Below are 24,753 nucleotides of genomic sequence, written 5' to 3'. Positions count from 1 at the left end.
GTTTGACATATATATATATTATACATTATTTTATTTTAAATTATTTTTATATATTTATTTTTGTTTGATTTATTCTATGAACATCTAAGATTATTTAAGAGTTTATAATTATGTTAATTTCATTTGAAAATTGGCATAAAATTTTCATTTAGGTGATATATTTATTTTTTATTTTTATAAATCTGGTTGTCGGTTATCAAATTGTAGTCGACTTTTTAACTTTATTCTCGAAAGACGACTTAATTGTTCCGTTTAACTTTTAGAAAATGATGTTTTTGACGTGGGTTTCGTCGTATTTCACTATTTAGTTACACTATAAAAGTTAAAACGTATGTTAATTTTATCGAGAAAATAGATTTTGAATTAGGTTTAAGTTATGTATATAAAAAGATAGAGCAAGCATATGCGTATAAAGACGATTGATTGTCAAAGATTCTTTGGATCTATTGGAGAATAGGTAGGACATTATTTTTTTTAAGATAAGGAGTCGATCAATGTAGACGCTTCATCTACACATTAACTTCAATATAATGAAATCAATATAGGTTTCTAATTTTATAGCGTAACAAAATAGTGAAATACGGAAAAACCCGCACCGCAATATATCTTCAATCGATATGTTACAATAATCTCGTAGTCGTCTTCGTTTGCAACATCGTTGTTTAAAAATACAACCGAATAGTTGTGTCGTCGCTTAAAATTGGAGCTGAAAAGTTATCTGAAAACCGATATGAGTGCTTAGTGCGCAGTAAAACGTAAAAAAATAAAAATGAATAAATATGTCACTATAAGTTTATGCAAAGAAATGAAAGAAATTATAATATTTTAAATAATTTTAGATGTTTAAGAAGATATACAATAAATAATTTCACATTGTATAATATAATTAAATTAAGAAAACATTATATCTTTTGACCTGTAATATATAATATATTTTCAATTTCACGCAATATCTTCAAAATCCTATATCTTTGACTACTTTTTATCTTCTCATTTTTTAACAGCAACTAAACCAAAATTACAACTCTAAAAAGGTAATAAAAGATGGGATTCATATCAGAAGTCAAATTTAGTACTTGACAGTTACATACACATACAAACATGAATCCTTCCAAATTATATAAACTTTTGTCACATTTTTAACAACTCCTTAAAAAAACAATTTAGGAAATTGAAATTATTCTGGCTCCGTCTCATGCTCGGGCTCAGTTTTTATATATCGTAGATGTTCATGCCTTCCAACCAGACGATATATCATCGATTGCGTGAGACACCGACAAATAAAGGCTGTTGAGGCTAAACAAATCCAACAGCTTTGAGTTGCTCAACTTTTCCATAACTTCTGAAACAGGATTCACCAAAACCATCTACAAAAAAAAACATTTCCTAATTTTCATTCATATCCATCACCATATATTTATTAATAACCTATTTTATTTATGTATAATTTTACCTGAAGCGATTTCTTCTGCAATGATTTGTTAAGTTCGCTAATGGCATCAATCCCACTGTTATCTATCGCGGTCACAGCTGAGAATTCACCACGATTAGAAAGTTCTAGCGTGACATATTCATAATTTAATCAATCATACATTCATACCTGTCATATCCAATATTACACATTTGAGAGTCGCGTCTTTATCTGCTTGAATCCTTTCTTCCTCTTCTCGTACACATCTTAATATCCTGTCATGCCATGACCAATACAAGTATAAAACGACATGGCCTAACAAAAAAATAAATAAATAAACCAAATGTAACGAACCTCTCTTGTAAATAAAATGAGTTAGCAAAATACATAGGAGACTCGATGGCCAAGACTAGGAAAGATCGAACCCTTAATGCGTCCTTATAATGGGTTAGACTCCTATATAGTTGAGTCCCAGGAATGTTTCCTAGGACATTTGTGTTTGGTCTAGTAACCTGGAGTAGAATCTTTAAAATGGACACTCCAACCTGTGAATTCATTAATTAAGTTAGATTTATAAAATGGATCCAGACAGGAAATAGAAATAGAAAGATTTAAGATGAAACTTAACGGCAATTGCAAGACCAGATTGAACAGAGAAGAAAAGAACACCAAAAAAGGAACATAAACACGACAAGAAGTCAAGCTTATCTATCTTCCAAAGCTTAATGGCGGCTGTATAATCGACGAGTCCAATGACAGCAGTCATAATAATTGCGGCTAAAACAAAGTTTGGCGTGTAGTAAAACAGGGGCATAAGGAATAGCAAAGTAATCACCACTGCAGCCGACATTACTACATTAGAAGAAGCAGTTTTGGCACCAGCATTGTAGTTCACAGCCGACCGAGAAAAAGAACCAGTTGTGACATAACATGAACAACAAGAACCAGCCATGTTCATTAGACCAATAGCCATCATCTCTTTATTCCCATCAATTTGGTAGTTTTCAATTGAAGCAAACGTCCTTCCAACAGCAACTCCTTCGGTTAGAGACAAAATCCCAGTCACGATTCCGATTTTGATTGTGAGAGCAAGATGAGAACCATGAAAAACTAGCTTATTTGCAGATGGTGGATTGATCCCTCTTGGCAGTGTCCCAATCTGATTAGATAATTGGATCATCATCATCATTATCATCATCAACAACACTTCACAGTAATTTAAATTAATCAGTTAATTGTTCTTACTATAGAGATGACATCCTTTAAGTGGGATTTGAAGATGAAAACCAGAAGAGTAGACAGAAAAACAGATGTTAATGGTGCTGCTGCTGATATCCAAAATAGCTTTGGTTTCTTCATGCTCTGTAAAATTGTAAAATTATAAATGACAGAGATCTCTAATGAACAAGGGGTTAATATTTTAATGGTTAAGACTTACAATTTTCCTAGTGATTAGTAAAAAGGCTAAGAAACTTAAACCCATAAGAATGGTTTCCCAAGACCACTGCATGTCCAAAAAAAAACAATAAACTAATTAATATAAGATCAAAATGAATTCAAAAGGTAATATATATATAGTTTGATTTTTACCTCTTTAGTTTGGTGAAAAACAGATGACATAACAGGGACAATTTGCATTTTGTTAGTGAAATGGACAATACCAAGCAAACCTTTAAGCTGTTGAAGGGTGACAATAATGGCAGCTCCAGCCATGAAACCTATTAGAGTTGCCTTTGAAAGGAAATCAATTATGAACCCTAATCTTAGAAATCCCAATGAAGCTTGAAGAAGGCCAGCAAAGAAGGAAGAAGTAAAAGCAAGGCTAAGATATAGATCTGGTTGAGTTATTGGATTCACTTCTTCACTTAACATTGTTCCCATTACCAGTGATGCTATTGAAACTGGTCCAACCCCAAGATGCTTTGAACTCCCAAGAACCCAGTATATCAATGGTGGAACAAAACTAGAATCTGTCCCAAAAAAATATAAAAAACTGTCAGATGATACATTTTTTTGAAGAATATATTATTGATGTTTAGGAACTCACATAATCCAATTATTGGTGGCAAATGTGCAAGTTTTGCATAACTTATTCCCTGCAAAAAAGTAATTAAATTATAAATACAATGATGATTCCTAGACTTACAAAACAATTTAATTTTGTTTGTTATGAAAGAAGCAAACAAAGATGACAGTGAAACATAATTGCAAAAGCCTGTAACAAACTAAGATAGTTAATGACAAAAACTTCAGTTCGAGATTTTTGCTTTCAAACAGAGAGGATATAGACAAAATACACATGAATACAAAACCCACCTGTGGAATGGCCAAACTAGCAATGGTGAGACCTGCAATGAGATCAGATCTGAAGAGTTGGAAAGTATAGGAAGGCAGCCATTGAAGGATGGGGAAGATGTACTGTAAACCAAGAACCCATTTTCTTGATAAAGTTTGATTCTTGAACATGTGAAGAGGATCATCAGGGAAGAAGATCTCAGACAGGCGTTGTCTCAGTTTCTGGAATGAACTCCTTTCTGGTGGCAAACAAACCAGGACGACATCGTCTTTAGAAGAAACGTTTACTCTTTTTGAGATTGAATCGGCCATTGTCAAACAAAGAAAGCTATTATGGTTTCTCTTTCACTTCAACATGAATAAATGCAAATGCATTAAAAAGATGAACAATCTGGTTCCAATTTATAGAGAATATGGTATTGTTGACTCATTTCACACTCACCAATTCAATTAATAAAATAGTTAATTAAATATGGAAATAAATTAAGACAATGGACAGTAAACAACAATTGTCATGACCTAGAAATGGCCACCTTACATGCAGATAAACAATAGTAGATCAATCACACTGCAAAACAACTTATACCAAGACAAAGTTTAACTAATATATATCTTTTATTTGGTTTAATTTTATTTTTATTTTTTATTTTTATTTAAATTTAATAGTCATATATATCAAAACTTATCCACTATAACAGATTTGATCAATATTTTCTTATTTCAAAATAGTAAATACTTTATTTTCACATTAAATCAAGTTTAGATTACTAATACTTGATTTCATTATTTACTAGCCTATTTAATTTCTATTTACTTAATCTATTTCAAGCACAAATATTAATACCAAATTCAATTCCAAATTAAATAAATCTTATCTATTTACTGGTATTATTTAAGTTATAGTGTGTAAGACCAAATCCAAATTAAGTTACCAAATTAAGTAAATAAATCTTATATATTTAATTACATGTATTTAAGTTATATTTTTTAACACCAAATTAATTATTTTATTATATGACCAGATATTTTTACTATTATAAGATGAAATTTAATTAGTATTACAAGGATAAGAAGGTGACGTCATAATATTTTTAAAATGGATAAAAGAAAAAGTGAGAGTGATTTTATTTTTATTTGATATACTAGATGATATTAAATTAGTTAAGGTAAAAACTTTATGAAAAAGTAATATTTTGATAAAAATTTAAATTATATTAATAGATTTTTTTTTTTGATTTTTTACCAAGTCAAAAATATCATATACTTACCGAATAAGATCAATAATATTAATTAATGATTTTTATTTCTTATTTGAGAAATGGATAAATAAAATGGTATATGAAATATACATATGGTCATGACTTTTTTTCTTTTCAAAAAGTTATAATGAAGATTTTACACAAATAAGATGTGAATTAATTGTATTGACTAATTTTATGGATAATTTTTTTATATGTTTGTTACAATTACTGTAAGTTATTTTGGTAATTTAGTTAATAGAAATTTAGTCAGAGAATTATGTTAATATTATTTTGTAATATTAATTTAATGGACAATAGTTTACTATCACATACTATTGATATATTACCACAATATTAAACATATAGCTAGATGTTTGGAATTAAGGTTATTTTGATGATTTGAAGTTTATAATCCATTCATTCCTTGAAAAAAATAAAATTTGTAATTTTTGGTTTTGAGAATAAAGTTACTTATTTTACAATATAAAATATTTATATGATCATTTGACCATTTCATTATATAATTTAAATGATGAGATATAATGGTCATCTTTATGCCTACTCTATATCATTAGTTTTTTTTTTATAATTTATTTATTTTAATTAAATTTGAAACATTCACATTATTATTATTATTTTTATAAATAAATTTTAAAACAATAAATCAAATAGATAGTATAAAAAAAAGCATAAACAAAACCATGCATCTCAATTAACCATGTTTCACCTCTATACAATTTGAGATTTTATTATTTTATTATATAACATATTTATAAGAAATATTTTATAATGTAATTAATTAACTTATTTTTTCCCCTTAATTGATTAATGATAAACTTATCATTAATAAAGGTTATATAATAGTACAACTCTTCTTATAAATGGTGATATTTAATAATTTATTTATTTTTAATTAAAATTGAAAATTTTATCTCTTTGATTTTTTAAATAATAAATAAAAGAAATAATGTAGAAAATTCATAACATAGTCCTATCCTAGTTAACCATTTTTTTTTCAAAATATAACTAAATCTTTACAATTCTATTATTATTATTTTCTTTGTTTAATCTATTAATTTCCTTAATTAATTTTCCATAATAATAATATTGATTTTTTTGATTTTTTATCATATTATATAATTATAGTATGTAATTTGTACGTCACAAAAATAAAAGCTAAGTTGAATGACATTAAAAATATTATTGATAAATATTCTCAACATCTTATATTATTTAGACTAAAAATATTAGTCATAACGAATTTAGAGATGAAGTTTAGTTTTTTTTTTTTCAATTTACTTTAATTTAAATTAAATTTGAGGAGTGTTTTATTTTATTTTAAAAAAAATTAAGTAATAAATAAGAAAGAGCATGTAAAACAATCTATAAAAAACTTGTATCAAGTTAGGGATAGAGCAGGAAATGACGATATCGTTTTGGAAAATGACCAAGTCTAGATAAAATTTGTATAAATGACTCTTTTGGATGAAAATATTCTTAATATTCTTTGCATACGCATCACGCGAAGGAATGACCCGATAATAGTTGCAAAAATGATCTCGCGTGATGTGACACACTCTTCGCATCATGCGAGGTCATTTTTGAAAACATTATCGCGTTATGTGAGGTTATTTTTGTAAACATTATCAGGTCATCCTTTTGCGTCACGCGATGATGCGTCGTTGTGTGACTTGAAAATATATGTAAGAAATGTGCATGAGTACAACTGATTTAGAAGAAAATATATGTAAGAAATATTAGTTTGAATATCTGTTTGTATAAAATTTTAAGTAGATTTAATTATTTGAATAATATATATTTCAAATGGGTAAATAATAATATTTTTTATGAGGAGTGATTGAGAATGAAATTTGAGAGAGTGAATAAGGAAAGAATGACGTGTCACCAGGTTAAAAAAAAATAAAGATGAGAAGTTGTAAAAAGATAAAGAGTGAGGAAATATAAGTAAAAAATTTGTTATTTTTTCAGCTAATCAAATTGCGCCCACATCATTCTCTTCCCAAACCATTTCTCTATTTTTATTTTATTTATCCGACATTAATTGAACCATAATAAAATATTTTAGTCTTAATTATTTTTGTTAATTTATATAAAGACATTATGTTTTTTTATTAAATTATATAATAGCTGTTTAATTATGCTATATTAACATATTAATTATTTGTATTTTATTATTATTAAAATAACTTAATTAGTTTGATATATTTTTAATTTTGAACAACTATTTATAAATGTAATTTTATAAAATGTTATATGAATTAATTAAAAAATATATAATGAGATTCTTATGTAATTAAATAAAAAGATACAATAGATTTGACGAATCCCAATCCTATTTCTCTATTAGTAATTATAATTAATTTTCTTGACCAACTTACACTAATTTGATGAATTCCAACCTATTAGTAATTAATGAATTGATGGACCAACTAATTAAGGCCTTTTAGATTACTTAAATAATTTTGTTGATGATAGTTATGGAAAAAATAAGTTATTAAGATAACTTAAAAATAATTAATATATAATAAATATTATTTAAATTATATATAAGTTATTTTGAATATGAAGTTCTAAATTTATTTCTTATTTTATTTTCAAACAAGTAAACATATAAATTTGATACTTATTTACTTTAGAAATAGTAAAAAAAACTAGTTTGTTTTTTTAGACTAATTAAAATATTTGTAACAAAACACTTCCACTAAAATGTCTAAGTAAGAATTGAACATAAAGATATTTAATTATTTTTTTTTTTAAAGTGAAAATTATAATATTTAAATATTTGAATTGTTAATATATAAATGATATAAGTTAAATTTGTTATAATGCTGTGTTTTTCATATATTATAAAAAAATGCAGTATAATGATAAAAGTATAATTTTACTTTTTTCCCCAATTAAAGTGAATAATGGAGTTAATTAATTACTTTTTATAAAATTATTAACATTTAATTATAATCATTTTTTATTATTACAAACTATTGTATGAATATTCTTTAATATTTTAATTATTATTAATAAAAAAACATTAAATTTAATTATAATATAAATTTTATGTGAATTATGAGTTTTTAGTTTAACTGTTATTAATTGATTCTAATAAAATTAATATAACATATATTAGTATTATTTATGATTTAATAATATTATAAAAAAATTATAATAAAAATACAATTATTTTTATAAGTATAAATTTTAAAAAAAAAATTATAATATCTAAATTATTTATATTTAATTATATTACAGCAATATATTATATGTATATATTAATATTTAAAATAAAGAAATATATATTAACAATATTAATAAAGGATTTAATTGAAATTAAAAATAAATTATATATAAAGAGTTTTATATTTAGAGATTAACTACAGTTTTATACAACACTTTATAACAAAATTAATAATGTGATAACTTATATTATCCAAATATTGTTATACCATTGTACATCTTACCATATTGCGGGTCTTAATAATAATATAATGTTATTTAATCAAAATAAGCCAAGAATCTCAAACATTCAAAATTAATATTGTTATTTTTACAACTTCTAACAAATTTACAAAATCATTTTAGCAATAATAAAACATAATAAATTAATAGTGTCATGATGATGTTCAAGAGATAAATAATCCAAATAATCCACTCGAGATCATGGTTAGATTTCAAAGCATTCAAAGTTTAAAAATATTAACATTAAATTATATATTATATATTGTAATCCTATAAAGATATATAAATACTGCTGATGAGATAATGTATAGGCTATAGAATTAATGACTACTCAAACTAAAATTATTGTTGCAAATTTTGCATAAGAAAACCAGAATTTGAGAATAATTTAGAATATTTCTATTAAAATAGTTTAAGTAATAAAAATATATATTAACTATTAACTAAATGATTTTACAATTTAATAGAAATAATTTTTTTTTTTATATTTCCTCTTAAAAGATTTAATCTGAGATAGAGATAATCATATTAATTTTTTACATTAAAACAAATATACAAAAATAATTAAATATATAATACTAACAAAAAAGTAAGAAACAATTCTCTCAATCTATCTATACAAATTAAGAAAGTTAATATAAAAGATAGAAAGAAAGTCAATGCAAAAATATTGGACTCTAAAAAGATATACAATAAAAGACTTTTGTGGACCACCTTCATCAATAATAATAATAATAATTAATTAATAATGCAAAGAAAGTTCATGCATTAAAGTTACCCAAAAATTCACAAACTTATCAAGTCATAATCAATAAAAAAAAAAAAAATCACTCTAATATAAAACAATTTTCTAACATCAATACAATAATAAAAAAGGCAACCAGTTCTCTAAAAAAATATAATAGAAAGATCGATGCCAATAAAATTAATATAAAGAGAGTCAATAGACAAACATTGGTCTAAAAAATAACAAAATGTAAAGTTCAAAAAGACATTTTTTGAACCACCCATAAAAAAAAACATGTATTAATACAATTATACAAAGATAGTTCATAAAAATTAATATTGGACTTTGATAAAAAAAAAATATGATTTTTTTTTCTCTCAAGTCATCTTTAATACATCTTATTTTAATTATGTTTTTATTGTTGTGATTTTGACCAACAAAACAAATATAATAATTTTAATAATTAAATATTATAATAAATAGGCCTAATGAATATGCATATATATCCAGTAATCTAATAAACAACTATATATATATATATATATATATATATATATATATATATATATATATATATATATATATATATATATATATATATTTTAAAAACTAGACTCAAAGCACCGAGAGAATGTGGAGCAACTCTCATTGCACGTCCCTCGAATAACACAGATCCTTCACCAACATTGTCGGCACATGATTCACCCCCTTAGTCTTACTTGTACAAACAAATGATGGAACAATTGGTCACATGAAACAAAAGATCTATCGAAAACCATTTTGTACCTTAAAGTTTGAAGCTAAGATTTTACAACCATTTTACCATATATAGTATTGACTCTTTTCACCATTGAACCTATACCGATGTCATTTGAGTTAGACAACCATTCCAATGACTTCTTAATTAAACGATTTGTTTTTACCACACTTGTGTACATTTAATTGGGGGACGGCCTAGACAAAAAGTTACCCACCGTCCACCACCATCGTGAGTCATAGTCGCAAGCTCCTTAGAGCTCTCATCCCATACACTTGAACCCTACTAGGCGATGGAAACTTGGCGATGTAAACTTGCTAAACATTTGACACTTATATACTAGGCAATGAAAATAACATTTTGACATCCAACCTTGAAGCCCATTACCAAACTCATACCCATGCATGATCCCTCGTCCTAGTGAAACCAACCTATGCGAGGACATAGAGGGAGGCTTAAAAACACATTCTTAACAACCTTGGGCGACGACATCATGTGTCAATAGAAGGGACAAATAAGGAGACCCATTTGTTTTTAATATGAAAACATTTTTTTGGGGGAAAACAGTTTAGTGTCATTTCATTAAAAAACTCAAAAGAGAGAAAAAAAATACAAAAATTTAAGATCAGATCTAGACAATTTCTATATTTGACAATGAAACAAGAATTGAATTACAAACAACAACAACAATTAATTAGCGTCTATAGCGTTTTTACTTTGATTCTTCTTGTGACTTTTCTCAAACGAAATATTATATATCTAACAGTGTTTTCTATTCTCTTCATTTATTTCGATTCCTCTCCAGAATTGAATGAGTGCATTTTCATCTCAAGTTATATCTTCCCAAATATTTTCAGTAGTTCTATTTCTTCCACTATGAGTTCTTGAATTTATTTATTTTCAGATATTGTAGATTCCTGCTCCAAAATAGCATTTCAGTGTCGTAAACATAGAAGGATCTTCTTTTTTTCTTTTGCTTAATATGAAAACATTGCATTAATATATATATATATATATATATATATATATATATATATATATATATATATATATATATATTGCATTAATATATATATATATAGTTGTCACAAATGTGATCTTTTTCAACTAATATCAAAGTTGGAGTCACAAATACTATGGTAGTAATTTGTTTTATCAATAGTTATTTATGTAGATATTATGTTGGATGAATCCGGCCCACAGTATATATAGCACTTAGGTCTTGTTTTATTTTGGGTTATGTTATAAATGTAATAGCAATTTTAGTTTATTTTGTATCGTTTTAAGTTTATGTGCGGGTCAACCCACAATCCGACTCAAGTATTCATTTACTATCACATATTATATATATATATCCAAATTAATCATGACTCTCGAACAGGCAATCCGGACACTTTGAAAATTAAGCATAACTATATATATATATTTATTATGTAAATGAGATGATATTCCAGATTAATTTTGCTGGTTTGACAAACTGATCATGGTTATCTTAATATTCATTTGCTACTCTATGCATGTCATAAGTAATTGTATGCGCACTAAGAAATTAAGAGGGAAGTAAATGAACGAGTGTATGTGCCCCTTTATTTATGAGTAATTTTATATTAAAAAACATAAAACCAGAGATTTAATGAATCTATTTAATGAATTAATTTACTTCACCATCTAGGGTCCAGTCCACCTTCTTTTATCACATACAAAAACAAAAAATTATATTTTGTTTGAAACACTTATTTTTACAATTGTTTTTGATAAATCTCATTGTATATTTATTTTTAATTTTATTTGATTTTACTCTTTTACTATTAACACTTCTAACTATTTTACAGTGGACAGGGTGGTTACATGTCAATTACAATTATTTTTATTTGATTTTACTCTTTTATCATTAACACTTTCAATTGTTTTACAGTTGAAAGAGTGATTACATGTCATTAAACTTTTTTTTTAAAACACAAAATATTTTTAAAAACATTAATTTTGATATCATTTTTTACTAATTAATTTTTTTATATATATAATTTTATTCAATTATTAATTAAACTAAACAAAAATCCAAATAACATACTATTTAAATTTTTCCATAAAAATCAAGATCAAAGAAGTTCTTAGATGTAATAATAAAATATTTATATAATAAGTAATTTTGTTTTTAAATCCGTTCCTCCTCTTACTGATTCTGCGGACTAAGTATATTTTTTCTTAATTTTTGGTTTCAATTAAACTCTAAAAAACTAATCAATATATATGTATATATATTTTGAAATGTATTAATATTTAAAATTAAATTAAAATTATAAATTGTAAAATATAAAAAAATAAAAAATAAAAAAAGGTTTTAATAATTATTTGTTTGTAATTATAAAAATATTTGCAAAGAACACTAACCAACCGGACCATAATCTGGCTATAAAAAGAAGTTATAGTGTTTAGGGACGGCACTAATATAAGGTAACCAAGTTATAAGGCCTTAGCCCAATATATCTTAGGCCCAAAAAAATTGATAAAATAAATAAATACTTAAGCAAGGTTTGAACCCAAAATTTTTTTAAAAAAACCATCATATCACTTAGGCTTGAGAAAATGGTTTTTTTTAGATTTTACATGTATTTTCTCTTAAAAATTAGGAAAAAAATGGTTTTAAAATTTGACTCCTATATACTAGGCGATGAAAACAACATTTTAACATCCAACCTTAAAGCCCATTACCAAACCCATATATGATCCCTTGTCCTAGTGACACCAACCTATGCGAGGACATAGAGGGAGGCTTAAAAACACATTCTTAACAACCTTGGGTGACGGCATCATGTGTCAATAGAAGGGACAAATAAGGAGACCCGTTTGTTTTTAATATGAATTTTTATTTTTTGGAAAACAACTTAGTGACATCTCATTAAAAAAACCATAAAAAGAAAAAAAAATACAAAAATTTAAGATAAGATCTAGACAATTTCTAGATTTGACAATGAAACAAGAATTGAATTACAGACAACAACAACCATCAATTAACGCTTATAGCGTTTTTACTTTGTTTCTACTTGTGACTTTCTCAAACGAAATATCCATATCTAGTAGAGCTTTTTATTCTCTTCATTCATTTCGATTTCTCTCCATAATTGAATAAGTGTATTTTCATCTGAAATTATATCTCTCTAAATATCTTTAACAATTCTATTTTTTTCTACCGTGAATTTTTGAATTTATTTATTTTCAGATATTATAAATTATTGCTCCAAAATAACATTTCAGCATACTTACATAAAAAAATATTCCTTTTGCTTAATATGAAAACATTACATTAATATATATTGTTATAACGGATGCGAGAACAATGATAATAATAATAATAATAGTAAAAGACATAATGAAAGCGACACCCGATTTAACGTGGTATCCAGCAAAAGTGCTGACTAATCCACGGGCAGAGCCACTGAAAAATATTCCACTATAATCGTTAACACGAATTACAGATACTCAAAATAGTTCAAAAGAAAACTAACACTCAAGCCCTTTATTTATAGGGCCAGGTCAAGACATTTTTCTTGCTCACTTCCTATGTGGGACAAACACCCAAAAAAAAGTATATTCTAGGCAAAGAAACCAACAAATCTCCACCTTGAATTGAATATTTTTCTAGATGCATCAGATGTACTTTAAATACCAGATGTGCCATATGCATTATACTGAATGCCCAGATAAACAAAATAGATGCATTACACTGAATGCTCAGATGTGACCTGCTCTACCTCAGGCCTTGTCCCTTCAAGGGCAATCAACAGCTTCTAACATTGAGCAAGTTCAAACAGTGTTGAAACTTGCTCTGCGGAACCGGCTTGGTAAACATATCAGCTGGATTGTCTGCAGTCCCCACTTTGTTTACCTTGATCCTCTTCTCACTTCTCAGAAAATGGTACCTCACATCAATGTGTTTTGTTCTTTCATGGTGAACTTGATCCTTGATTAAGCATATTGCACTCAAACTGTCGCAGTACATCGAAGCCTGATCGTGGTGTAGACCCAAGTCACTAACCAATCCTTTCAACCAGATTCCCTCCTTAACAACTTCTGTCAAAGCCATATATTCTGCCTCTGTAGTAGACAAAGTTACTGTCGGCTACAAAATAGCCTTCCAACTCACAACAGATCCACCAAGCGTGAATACATAACCGGTCATCGATCTTCTATTGTCTACATCTCCAGCATAGTCAGAATCTGAGTAACCAGATACTAGACACTGACTATCACCACCATAACTGAGACCAATATCAGATGTACCCCTGAGATAGCGGAAAATCCTCTTCACTGTTTGCCAGTGTTCCTTACCAGGGTCTCCCATGAACCTACTGGCAACACTAACAGCATGTGCAAGATCCGGTTTAGTGCAGACCATAGCATACATCAAGTTTTTCACTGCACTAACATAAGGAACATGTGACATGTATTCCTTCTCCTAAGATGATTTAGGTGTAAATACTACAGACAAATGTGCATTTGAAGCACTAGGAGTATCAATGGGCTTAGCAGTAGCCATTCCAAACCTCGATAGAACTTTCTGAATATACCCCTTCCGTGACAAGAATAGCTTCTTATGACTTCTATCTCTGTAGATCTCCATTCCCAAAATTTCTTAGTAGCACCTAAATCCTTCATTTCGAATTCTATACTGAGTAGTCCCTTCAACTTTTGAATGTCAGACTTCTTCTCAGCAGCTAGCAACATATCATCTACATACAATACCAAATAGATGAAGGAACCATATTTGAGCTTGTTGTAGTATACAAATTGTCATACGGACTCCTTGAATAGCCAATCTTAAACATGTAGTTATCGAACCGCTTATACCACTACCTCGGAGACTATTTTAGTCCATATAAGGACTTCTTCAACTTGCAAACATATTCCTCTTTTCCAGGTTCCTGAAAACCATCTGGTTGAGTCATGTATATCTCTTATTCCAACTCTCCATGTAAGAAAGTTGTCTTCACGTTTAGCTGTTCAAGTTCTAGGTCCTCATGTGCAACTATAGCAAGTAGCACCCTGATGGAAGTATGTCTGACTATTGGTGAGAATATCTCATTATAGTTCACTCCCTCTTTCTGACTGAACCCTCTAACAACTAACCTAGCTTTATACTTGACCCCCTCAGCTGGTGACAACTCTTCCTTCTTCTTGAACAACCATTTACAAGTGACAACCTTTCTCCTTGGTGGTCATCTAGCTAATTCCCAAGTCTGATTCTTTTGAAGTGACGCCATCTCATCTCCCATGGCAGCAAGCCATTGGACAGACTCAGTACCCGCAACAGCTTCTTTGTAGGTGGATGGCTCATGAGGATCCACTTCCTCTACAACCTGTAAAGCATAGGCAACCATGTCCTCATAGCCATACATTATAGGAGGTACACCAAAATTAGCTCTTCTAGGGCGATTAACAGCTAGATTTTGATGTTCTACAGATGATGATGGAGCAACTGAAAAATCTGCCGCTGAAAGTGGTTGAGAAAAACTATCCTCTGCTTCACAACTAGCCTTAGTCTTTTCATGCTCCACCTGTTTCTCGACACCACAATCTACCGGAATGGTGAACTTCACAGTTGGGTTAAGCATGGAATTTTCATCAAAGACAACATTCCTACTCAGAATAACCCTCCTCTCAGAAGGGGACCATATCTTATATCCTTTCACACCATTCCCATAGCCTACAAATACTCCCTTCTTTGCTCTTGGCTCCAACTTCCCCTCATTGACATGATAGTAGACCGTGCAACCAAAAATTCTCAAAATAAAGTAATCAACAAGCTTCCCAGACCACAGTTCATAAGGTGTTTTCAGATTTATACCTGTGTGAGGTCCACGATTAATCAGATAGCATGTTGTGTTAACTGCTTCAGCCCAAAACATTCTTGTTAACCCAGCATTTGAGAGCATACACCGAGCTCTCTCCAGTAGTGTCTGATTCATACGTTCTACTACACCATTATGTTGAGGTGTATTCCTAACCGTATGATGTCTGGCAATCCCCTCAGTCTTGCAAAACACATTAAACTCAGACCAACATAATTCTAAACCATTATTAGTTCGTAACCTCTTGACCTTCTTCCCAGTTTGATTCTCCACTAATGCCTTCCACTACTTGAAGTTCTTGAAAGCATCACTCTTATGCTTTATTATGAATATCCAGGTCATTCTTGAATAATCATCAATCAACGACAGAAAATATTTGTGACCCCCCAAAGACTCTACACGTTACGGCCCCCAACAATCAGAGTGGATGTAATCAAGTGTGCCTTTTGTTCTATGAATCGCTTTGGAGAACTTGCTGCGATGTAGTTTCCCAAAAATACAATGTTTACAAAACACAAGATCCTTTATCTTATGCCCACACAGAAGATCATCTTTAGCCAGAATTTGCATCCCCCTCTCACTCATATGCCCAAGCCTCATGTGCCACAACTTCGTCGTGTCTCCTTGGTCAATCTCGGAGGAAGCCACATCAGCAGAATCAGATATCGTAGTACCTTGTAGAAAATACAAAGTGCCCCGCTTCACACCTTTCAGAATCACACCTGAACCCTTGTAAACATGTAAGGCTCCACTTTCACCTTTGAAACTAAACCCTTCTTGTCCAAAAGACTTAGAGATATCAGATTCTTCGTCATGTGTGGAACATGTCTAACTTCGTTCAGTGTACGGAATTTTCCATCATGAGTCCTAATATTGATCGAGCCCATCCCAACCACCTTAAAGGTAGAACTATTGGCCATAGAAATATTTCCACCATCCACCTGCTCATAGGTTGAAAACCATTCCCTCCTAGGACAAATATGGTAAGATGCTCTAGAATCCAGAACCCACACATCAGTGTAATGTGTGTGACCATCAACAACTAAGGCAATATCCTCTTCGGAGTTTGTACCATCTTCAGCAACTGCAACAGTACCTGGTGCCTTCTCATGTTGACTTTGTCTCTTCTTTGGACATTCATTCTTCCAATGTCCCTTTTCCTTATAGTAATTGCACACATCTGTTGGTTTTGAACCCCTACTGACTGGTTTCTTGGGAAACTTCTTTTTCTTCGGTTTACCATATCTCTGATGGTTGTTTGCAACTAGCCCAACAACCTGACTATCCGAAACAGTGTCATTGCAGTTATGTCGCAATTCTCTACTGTGAAGGGCAAATCTAACTTCTTCTAGAGCCAATGAATCTTTACCACTAATGAAAGACTCCTTAAAGTTTTCATATGATATTGGTAAAGAAACTAACAGAATTAAGGCATCATCCTCATCATCTATCTTAATATCAATATTACGCAGATCTAATAATATTGCATTTAATTGATCAAGATGGTCTCTAAGAGGTGTATCTTCCTGCATACGCAGACTGAACAAACGTTGCTTCAAAAGCAACTTGTTGGTTAAGCTCTTCTTCATGTATAAAGTCTTCAGCTTAGACCACAAACCAGCAGCGATTTCCTCCTCAGCCACCTCAGTAATGATATCGTCTGCCAGAGCCAAGAGCAATGTTGAGTGTGCTTTTTCTTCCAAAGACTCCATATCAGCAGGTGGTGGGACAGGTGCAGGCTTCATCAAGGGAGCCCATAGGCCGTGTTGTTTCAACAATGCCTGGACCTTGATCTGCCACAGACTGAAACTATTCCTCCCAGTAAACTTGTCGGCTTTTAAACTTTTACCTCCAACCATCGTTCTTGCCTGAGCAGATCTGAAAAACCCTACTCTGATACCAATTTGTTATAACGGATGCGAGAACAATGATAATAATAATAGTAAAAGACAGAATGAAAGCGACACCCGATTTAACGTGGTATCCAACAAAAGTGCTGACTAATCCACGGGCAGAGCCACTGAAAAATATTCCACTATAATCGTTAACACGGATTACAGATACTCAAAATAGTTCAAGAGAAAACTAACACCCAAGCCTTTTATTTATAGGGCCAGGTCAAGACATTTTTCTTGTTCACTTCCTATGTGGGACAAACATCAAAAAAAGAATATTCTAGGCAAAGAAACATATATATATATATATATATATATATATATATATATATATATATATATATATATATATATATTTGTCACAAATTTGATCTTTGTAGACTAATATCAAAGTTGGAGTCACAAATACTATGGTACTAATTTGTTTTATCAATAATTATTTTTGTAGACATTATATTGGATGAGTCCAGCCCACAGTATATCTAGCACTTAGGTCTTGTTTTATTTTGGGTTATTAAGATAATTGAAGACAATTGAAATTTGGTCTTAGAAAAAAATTTGCTTAAATTATGTGACAATATCACCATTTAACCATTGATTTAATGATAAATTAATAAAGAAACATTTATATAATTTAAATAATAATTTTGGGTGCAATATATATAGAGCGTGAGAGGTGTGTGCAAACAATCATCAATGTGGGCCGAAGTTTAGATATAATATTACGGTAAAGTCGTAGCATTTTTAATCGTTTTAAGTTTATGTGCGGGTCAACTGAAAATTCGACCCAAATTTTCATTATTATCACGTATATATATCCAAATTAATCACGAATTTCTACAAGGCAATTCGGACACTTTTTTGAAAATTAATATATATATATAATTATTTATTTATTTATGCAAATGAAATGATATTCCTGATTAATTTTTCTGAGTTGACAAATTGATCATGTTCATCTTAAATATTCATTGCTACTCTATGCATGCCATAAGTAATGTATGCGCACTTAGAAATTTAGAGGGAAGTAAATGAATGAGTGTATGTGCCCTTTTATTTATGAATAATTTTATATTTGAAAACATAAAACCAGAGATTTAATGAATCTATTTAATGAATTAACCATCTAGGATCCGGTCCACATTCTTTTATCACACACAAAATAAAAATTATATTTTGTTTGAAACACTTATTTTTACAATTGTTTTTGATAAATCTCATTGTATATTTATTTTTATTTGATTTTACTCTTTTATCATTAACCCTTTCAATTGTTTTACAGTTGAAAGAGTGATTACATGTCATTAAACCTTTTTTTTAAAAACACAAAATAATTTTAAAAACATTTATTTTGATTTCATTTTTTACTAATTATTTTTTTTATAAATAATTTATTTAATTATTAATTAAACTAAACAAAAATCCAAATAACATACTATTTAATTTTTTTCATAAAAACCAAAATCAAACAAGTTCTTAGATGTAATAATAAAATATTTATATAATAAGTAATTTTGTTTTTAAATCCATTCCTCCTCTTATTGATTCTGCGGACTAAGTATATTTTTTCTTTTTTTTTTTGTTTCAATTAAAACTCTTAAAAACTAATCAATATATATGTATATATATATTTTGAAATGTATTAATATTTAAAATTAAATTAAAATTATATATTGTAATAAATTAATTAATTAAAAAAATAAAAAGGTTTTAATAATTATTTGTTTGTAATTATAAAAATATTTGCAAAGAACACTAACCAACCGGACCATAATCTGGCTAAAAAAAGAAGTTATAGTGTTCAGGGGTCGGCCCTAATATAAGGTAACCAAGTCCTAAGGCCTAAGCCCAATCTTATCTTAGGCCCAAAAAAAATTTATAAAAAAAATAAATACTTAAGCAAGATTTGAACTCAAAATTTCTTAAAAAAGCTATTATATCATTTAGGGTTTGCTTGAGAAAATGATTTTACATGAATTTTTTCTTAAAAATTAAGAAAAAATGGTTTTAAAATTTGAAAACTAATTTACTTTTTGAGTTTAGAGAATATTATTTAGGTGAGAGAATATTAGTTTAGAGAGAAAATAAAATTAGATGATAGTTTTGATATTTAAATAGATAAAATTATTAATATGATGTCAAACAAGCCATTTATATTAAATATAATATAAAACTATTAATATTATTAAAATAAAAAATAAGAACATTTTTTTTTCACATATAACTCCAAAACTTTGGGTTGTTCAGAACAAAAATAAATTTATCAAACGAGTTAGTATTAAGGAATATATTTAAAACAAAATACAAGTACAAAAATAATAAAACAAAATATAAGTACAAAGATAACAAAAATATAATATATATGTGAAAAATACCTATTACTTCATTATTATTTTGCTGCCCTAATATATTATGTTTAAAGAAAAATAAAATTAAGAACTATCCTCTCTTGTATACATATAAATAATAGTTTATTTTATATAATTAATAAGGACTAAGGAATAAATAAATTTGGGTTGGGTTGATTGAATGAAGGATATATTATTTTGTTGGGTTTTATATTCTTTGGGCTTCTTAGGTGAGTCTGAGCCCATAGACCCCATGGACTTTCCAAATGGCCTACTCTGAGTCTTAAAAAAAATTATTGTTTATTCTTTTTAACTATGAATATTAATAATCACTTGAAGCATTTATTTACGTTTATGAAATTTAGGCAATATTGGTAAGAATAAATATTTTATACTTTGTTAAGAGAATGAATGAGATATAAATTACATGGTTACTTGTGCCAATGTACTTAACACTCCCAAGAATCTTTTTTCTTTTTAGAAATAAAATATTTTAACGGGATTAAGTATATAGCTTGTAAACACATTTAACCATTTAAGCAGACGCAGACTTATCGCATGACGAGCTCGAACCCAGGACCTTAGGGTTAATATCCAACTCTTATTGTCTAAACTATCCAAAATAATTAATTACTTCAAAATTTAAATTTAAAGTCCCGTACAAAATATACATTGTCTTGTTTGAGTTGACTTGAGTTTTGATTGCTTTTAAAATAATATTGTTCTTGTAATTATTTAAATGAGTTGAATCACATGCATGATCATTCCAATACTCTTATTATTTAATATTTAGAATCTAAAACTAATTTAATATTGTAATGGTAAATTTGATGGTATATATATTAATAAATATAATACTTTTAATTTGAAAACATTTATGACAAAGATTTTTGAACCCTATTTGTCAGGTTGTGATTATTTCTTTATTCATTTTCTTAATTAGAAACCACAGTTCTTAATGGAGATGAGAGAATATGTTATCGTAAAGAGAGCCAACATTCATTAAATAAACAAACACTTATGGGCCAGACTTTATTTTAAAAGTCATTAAATTAATGTTCAAACCCATATAAACGAATTATCTTATTATATTAAAACTTAAATAAGTTTTAAGCTTACAAGATATGGATAATAAATAATTCATATTAACTTAAGGTTTAATTATTAATTTATTTTTTTAGTTCAAAATTCAAATGGTAATAATTGTGTTTAAGATATCAAAATTCAGATTTTCAATCAAAAGTTTTAAGTTGAAGTTCATGGTAATTATTATGGGATTGCGATATTTAAATATAAAAAATTGCATAAAAAATGCAATGCTTAATTAATAAGACTAATAGCAATTAAAATGTTGTAAGAATCTTAAAATCTTGAAGAGAAAAAAATATTATAAATATTTCTCAAATATAATGCATTACAATAATTGAAATGTGATGACTTTCTAAAATAATAATAATATGATATAAAAGTGTTAAAAGTGAAAAAACCAATTTTGATATCTTACTTTTTAGAAAGAGAGAAAATAGTAATTAGTCAACTAAATATATTATGAAGAAGGATCATTGACTTCATAGTCAATCTGAAGTCAATCTCAACGTGGCAGTTACGTGTAAAAAATAAGTTAACTAGAAAAAACTTATCATTTAAAAAAAAAGTTAGGGAGAAAATTATGTTTTTGAAGACATAAATAACATCCGTCTCATTCCGGTTAAACCAAAAAAAACTCGCCCGAAACAGAATAATTCAGTTCGATAATTGCGGGACAATTTCAAATTACTATCTTACTAAAAAAAAAATTAAATATACGTTAACAATATTATCGTTATCAAAAAATTATTAAAAATATATTATTATTATTATATATATATAATTAGTTAAGCTCATGAAATAAATGAGTTTCAATTATTTTTATTAATTTCAATTTTATATATTATTATTGCCAAGTTCTTTTGGGACCATGTAGCTAATGGTCCGCGAACAGTTGAGCTTTTCAAAATTGATTTCGGTTCATGATTTGTTTTATACTTTGGTTTGGTATCTTTGAGTTTTTTTTATGATGGTTCTTTGAAATTTTCCTGACTAATTAACTTGTAACAATTAATTTAACGATTTGATTTGTAATAATTTTTTTGACTTACAAAACAAAATGTCCAAGGCTCTCCAATTTCCCATTAGTTGTTCCAAATTGTAATAATGGTTGAAAGCAGATGATTAAAGAGAACTAAATAGAGGGTATCTCTGCTAAGACAGGGTTGATTGATGTAGAGGCTCAATCCATTTCAAAAAATACAAAATTTAAGAAAAAAAAATTATTTTTCTTATATTTATCCACCCTCGTTTCATCCATAATTTTTTCGTTTAATCCACCCCAACTCGAATTTCCTATAATTTTCTCGTTATTTTTTTAATCTACACCCAACTCGAATTTCTAAATGTGTCCGGCACTAAGGTATTATAAGATTTTCTTCAAAATATCCCCACAACATATTGTGTCTCACAAGTAGCATATATATATTATAGTTGATATTCCAAGTTAATAACCCAACTAACTACAAATCCATGCCATGCCATGCCCTGCCCATTAGAAAACATCAATCAATCTCCTTTGTTTTTCAGATTTCTGTTTGATTAAAGATCATTGTATATTGAACACAGAGAACTTGATGCTTTACACATTTAGTAAAAGCATGGAGAACTTGATGCTTTACATATTTAGTAGAGAGCATCAGTCCTCCATTTTTCTTATTTTATCTTAGCAAAAAATCCAATTTTTTTAAGCTTTTGTTATATATATATATTAAAAATAGTTAATGAATTATACAGAGATCTGAGAGTCCTGAAAACTAAGTAATTAAGGAACACAAATGGTGGTCTGCCCCCAAACAATGATTAAAAAAGTGTTAATAAATTAAATAAAAATGACTGAACTGAAAAGTACATGATTTGATATTTACAACTATTTGTTGAAAAGTCCTAAAGAGTTCCTAATTTATTACCAAATCAATTTTATAATAAAATAAATGTAACTTAATATATTTAATTATAAAAAAATATAAATTTATTTTTAAATGATTCATTAAACATAAATTTTCGGTCACATAAATAAACGTTGAAATTAACGTACACGAAAGATCTTAATAAGACGATAACTCTCGAATCGATTTCTCAAATTTTCTAAATAGTCATAATATATTCTTTTAAAAAATAAGATACTCGTAATATATATATCCTTATAATTTTTGATAAATGAATTTGATACATATATCTTTTCAATAAAATTTAGAAAGTTGCACACAAAAATTATTAATCCTTAATTCATAAAGTGTAGTCTAATTACATATATGTTTTTATTAGATTTATATATTAATTTTGTATTACATCTTTTTAAAGTTGTATTTTTATTAGTATAAAATTTTAGTTAGATTTTAAAATGAATCATCATAATTTTTTTTTTTTTGTTGTTGATCACAAATTAACCAAACAAAATTTGACCACCTAAAGTGAACAAATTTGTCCATAAGTGACATTAGACATTGTGATGGTTTTATACAACATAGTCACATGTTAATAGGCCAAAAATTGTTACCGGTTTTTGGTGTGAACTTATAAGAAACAAGAACAATTCATCTAATGTACTTGGAAAGGAAACTTAGCTTTCTATACCCTTTAGGTGGAAAAAGAACTCAACCACTCCATGTGTGTAATTGACTCATCAAATAAAATATCCTAACTTAGGATTATACAATAATTAAGATGGGTTTTAGTCCTTTTAGTATGCCAAACATTAGTATTTTTAATATTGCACAAATCCTTATCTTTACTCTTTAAATTTTTTATTTTATTTTTTATAAATAAATAAATTATTTCCTACAAGAAACGTAATTAATCGTACACTTTAAAAAATTGTACATGTACAAATAGAGTATTCTCTACCATACAAAAGGTTTTACCCAATAAAGACTTATTAGACGTCAAAACCTCCATGCTATCGCGTAATGATTAATTAAAATCATCATAAATTTGAAACAAATTAACCTGTAATATCTTTTTGGTATGAGTCAAATGCATTATATGGCTGATGTAGATAAGGATAATTCTTACAATTTTCAATTTTTTTTTTCTTTTACTCTATTTAATGAAAGTGGGTGTGGATGACTTTAACCTTAAAACACAACTAGAAATCAACCACAATTTTCTACTTTTAACCTAGACAACCATGCATAATAATGTCAAAAATATATATTAACTTTGAAGTATAAAGTAAATTATCCTAAATATGACAAATTTGTTTTTAGAGAAAGTTGGGATATATATGTAATTAATTGTGCATGTTCATTTTCTTTAAGACTTCTGGGTGGGGGAGATTAATTAATTAGAATAATATTCAGCTTCTTTGATTCTGGGTTATTTGACTATTTTTATAAATAAATATAAAAACTCTTATGTCATATTATTTATATGTATTTATTTACCAATTAAAATATCAAAATACTTATTTATTTATTTATAAATTTTAATTAAAAAAATATATTTTAATAATTTAACTAAACTAATTCATTTTTTCATTAATAAGATTTTAAAACCATAAACCACACATTCAATATACTTGTTTGGTTATAATTATTTGAATAACTAATATATTAATTTATCATTTTATTCACTTAATTAAAATATAGTGAGATGATCTTATCCTATTAGATAAAAAAATATTACCAATTAAATCATTAGTTTCTATATGTGTTTGAATTACGTGTAA

At 27.8% G+C, this 24,753-nt stretch overlaps 2 protein-coding genes across 2 annotated transcripts; both read right to left on the bottom strand.

The window, feature by feature from the left end:
- Positions 1-1,229: 1,229 nt before the first annotated feature.
- On the bottom strand, positions 1,230-4,018 carry LOC124924754 (probable sulfate transporter 3.4). The gene is made up of 10 exons (XM_047464749.1): positions 3,728-4,018; positions 3,459-3,507; positions 3,002-3,381; positions 2,850-2,915; positions 2,657-2,773; positions 2,040-2,570; positions 1,766-1,956; positions 1,601-1,686; positions 1,454-1,557; positions 1,230-1,367 (listed from the first exon to the last, which is right to left on the bottom strand). The coding sequence occupies exons 1-10, from the start codon at positions 4,016-4,018 to the stop codon at positions 1,230-1,232; spliced, it is 1,953 nt and encodes a 650-aa protein (XP_047320705.1).
- Positions 4,019-14,025: 10,007 nt separating this feature from the next.
- On the bottom strand, positions 14,026-15,125 carry LOC124924753 (secreted RxLR effector protein 161-like). The gene is made up of 3 exons (XM_047464747.1): positions 15,107-15,125; positions 14,412-14,635; positions 14,026-14,361 (listed from the first exon to the last, which is right to left on the bottom strand). Exons 1-3 carry the CDS (start codon positions 15,123-15,125, stop codon positions 14,026-14,028), a joined length of 579 nt encoding a protein of 192 aa, XP_047320703.1.
- Positions 15,126-24,753: the final 9,628 nt, after the last annotated feature.

The sequence above is a fragment of the Impatiens glandulifera genome, chromosome 2 (assembly GCF_907164915.1).
Source record: "Impatiens glandulifera chromosome 2, dImpGla2.1, whole genome shotgun sequence".
NCBI lineage: Eukaryota > Viridiplantae > Streptophyta > Magnoliopsida > Ericales > Balsaminaceae > Impatiens > Impatiens glandulifera.
The sequence above is the reverse complement of the archived record's forward strand: the minus strand, read 5'-3'. Positions and strand labels throughout refer to the sequence as shown.

What these genes read in the sequence shown, in the direction of transcription:
- LOC124924754 (XM_047464749.1), bottom strand. Translation starts at nt 4,018, where the DNA reads ATGGCCGATTCAATCTCAAAAAGAGTAAACGTTTCTTCTAAAGACGAT. An exon ending in TCATTTTATTTACAAGAGAG is followed by an intron (nt 1,687 to 1,765) that starts GTTCGTTACATT and finishes ATGGCATGACAG; the next exon opens with GATATTAAGATGTGTACGAG. An exon ending in TGCAGAAGAAATCGCTTCAG is followed by an intron (nt 1,368 to 1,453) that starts GTAAAATTATAC and finishes TTTTTTTTGTAG; the next exon opens with ATGGTTTTGGTGAATCCTGT.
- LOC124924753 (XM_047464747.1), bottom strand. An exon ending in TAAGCCCATTGATACTCCTA is followed by an intron (nt 14,362 to 14,411) that starts GTGCTTCAAATG and finishes AAATCATCTTAG; the next exon opens with GAGAAGGAATACATGTCACA.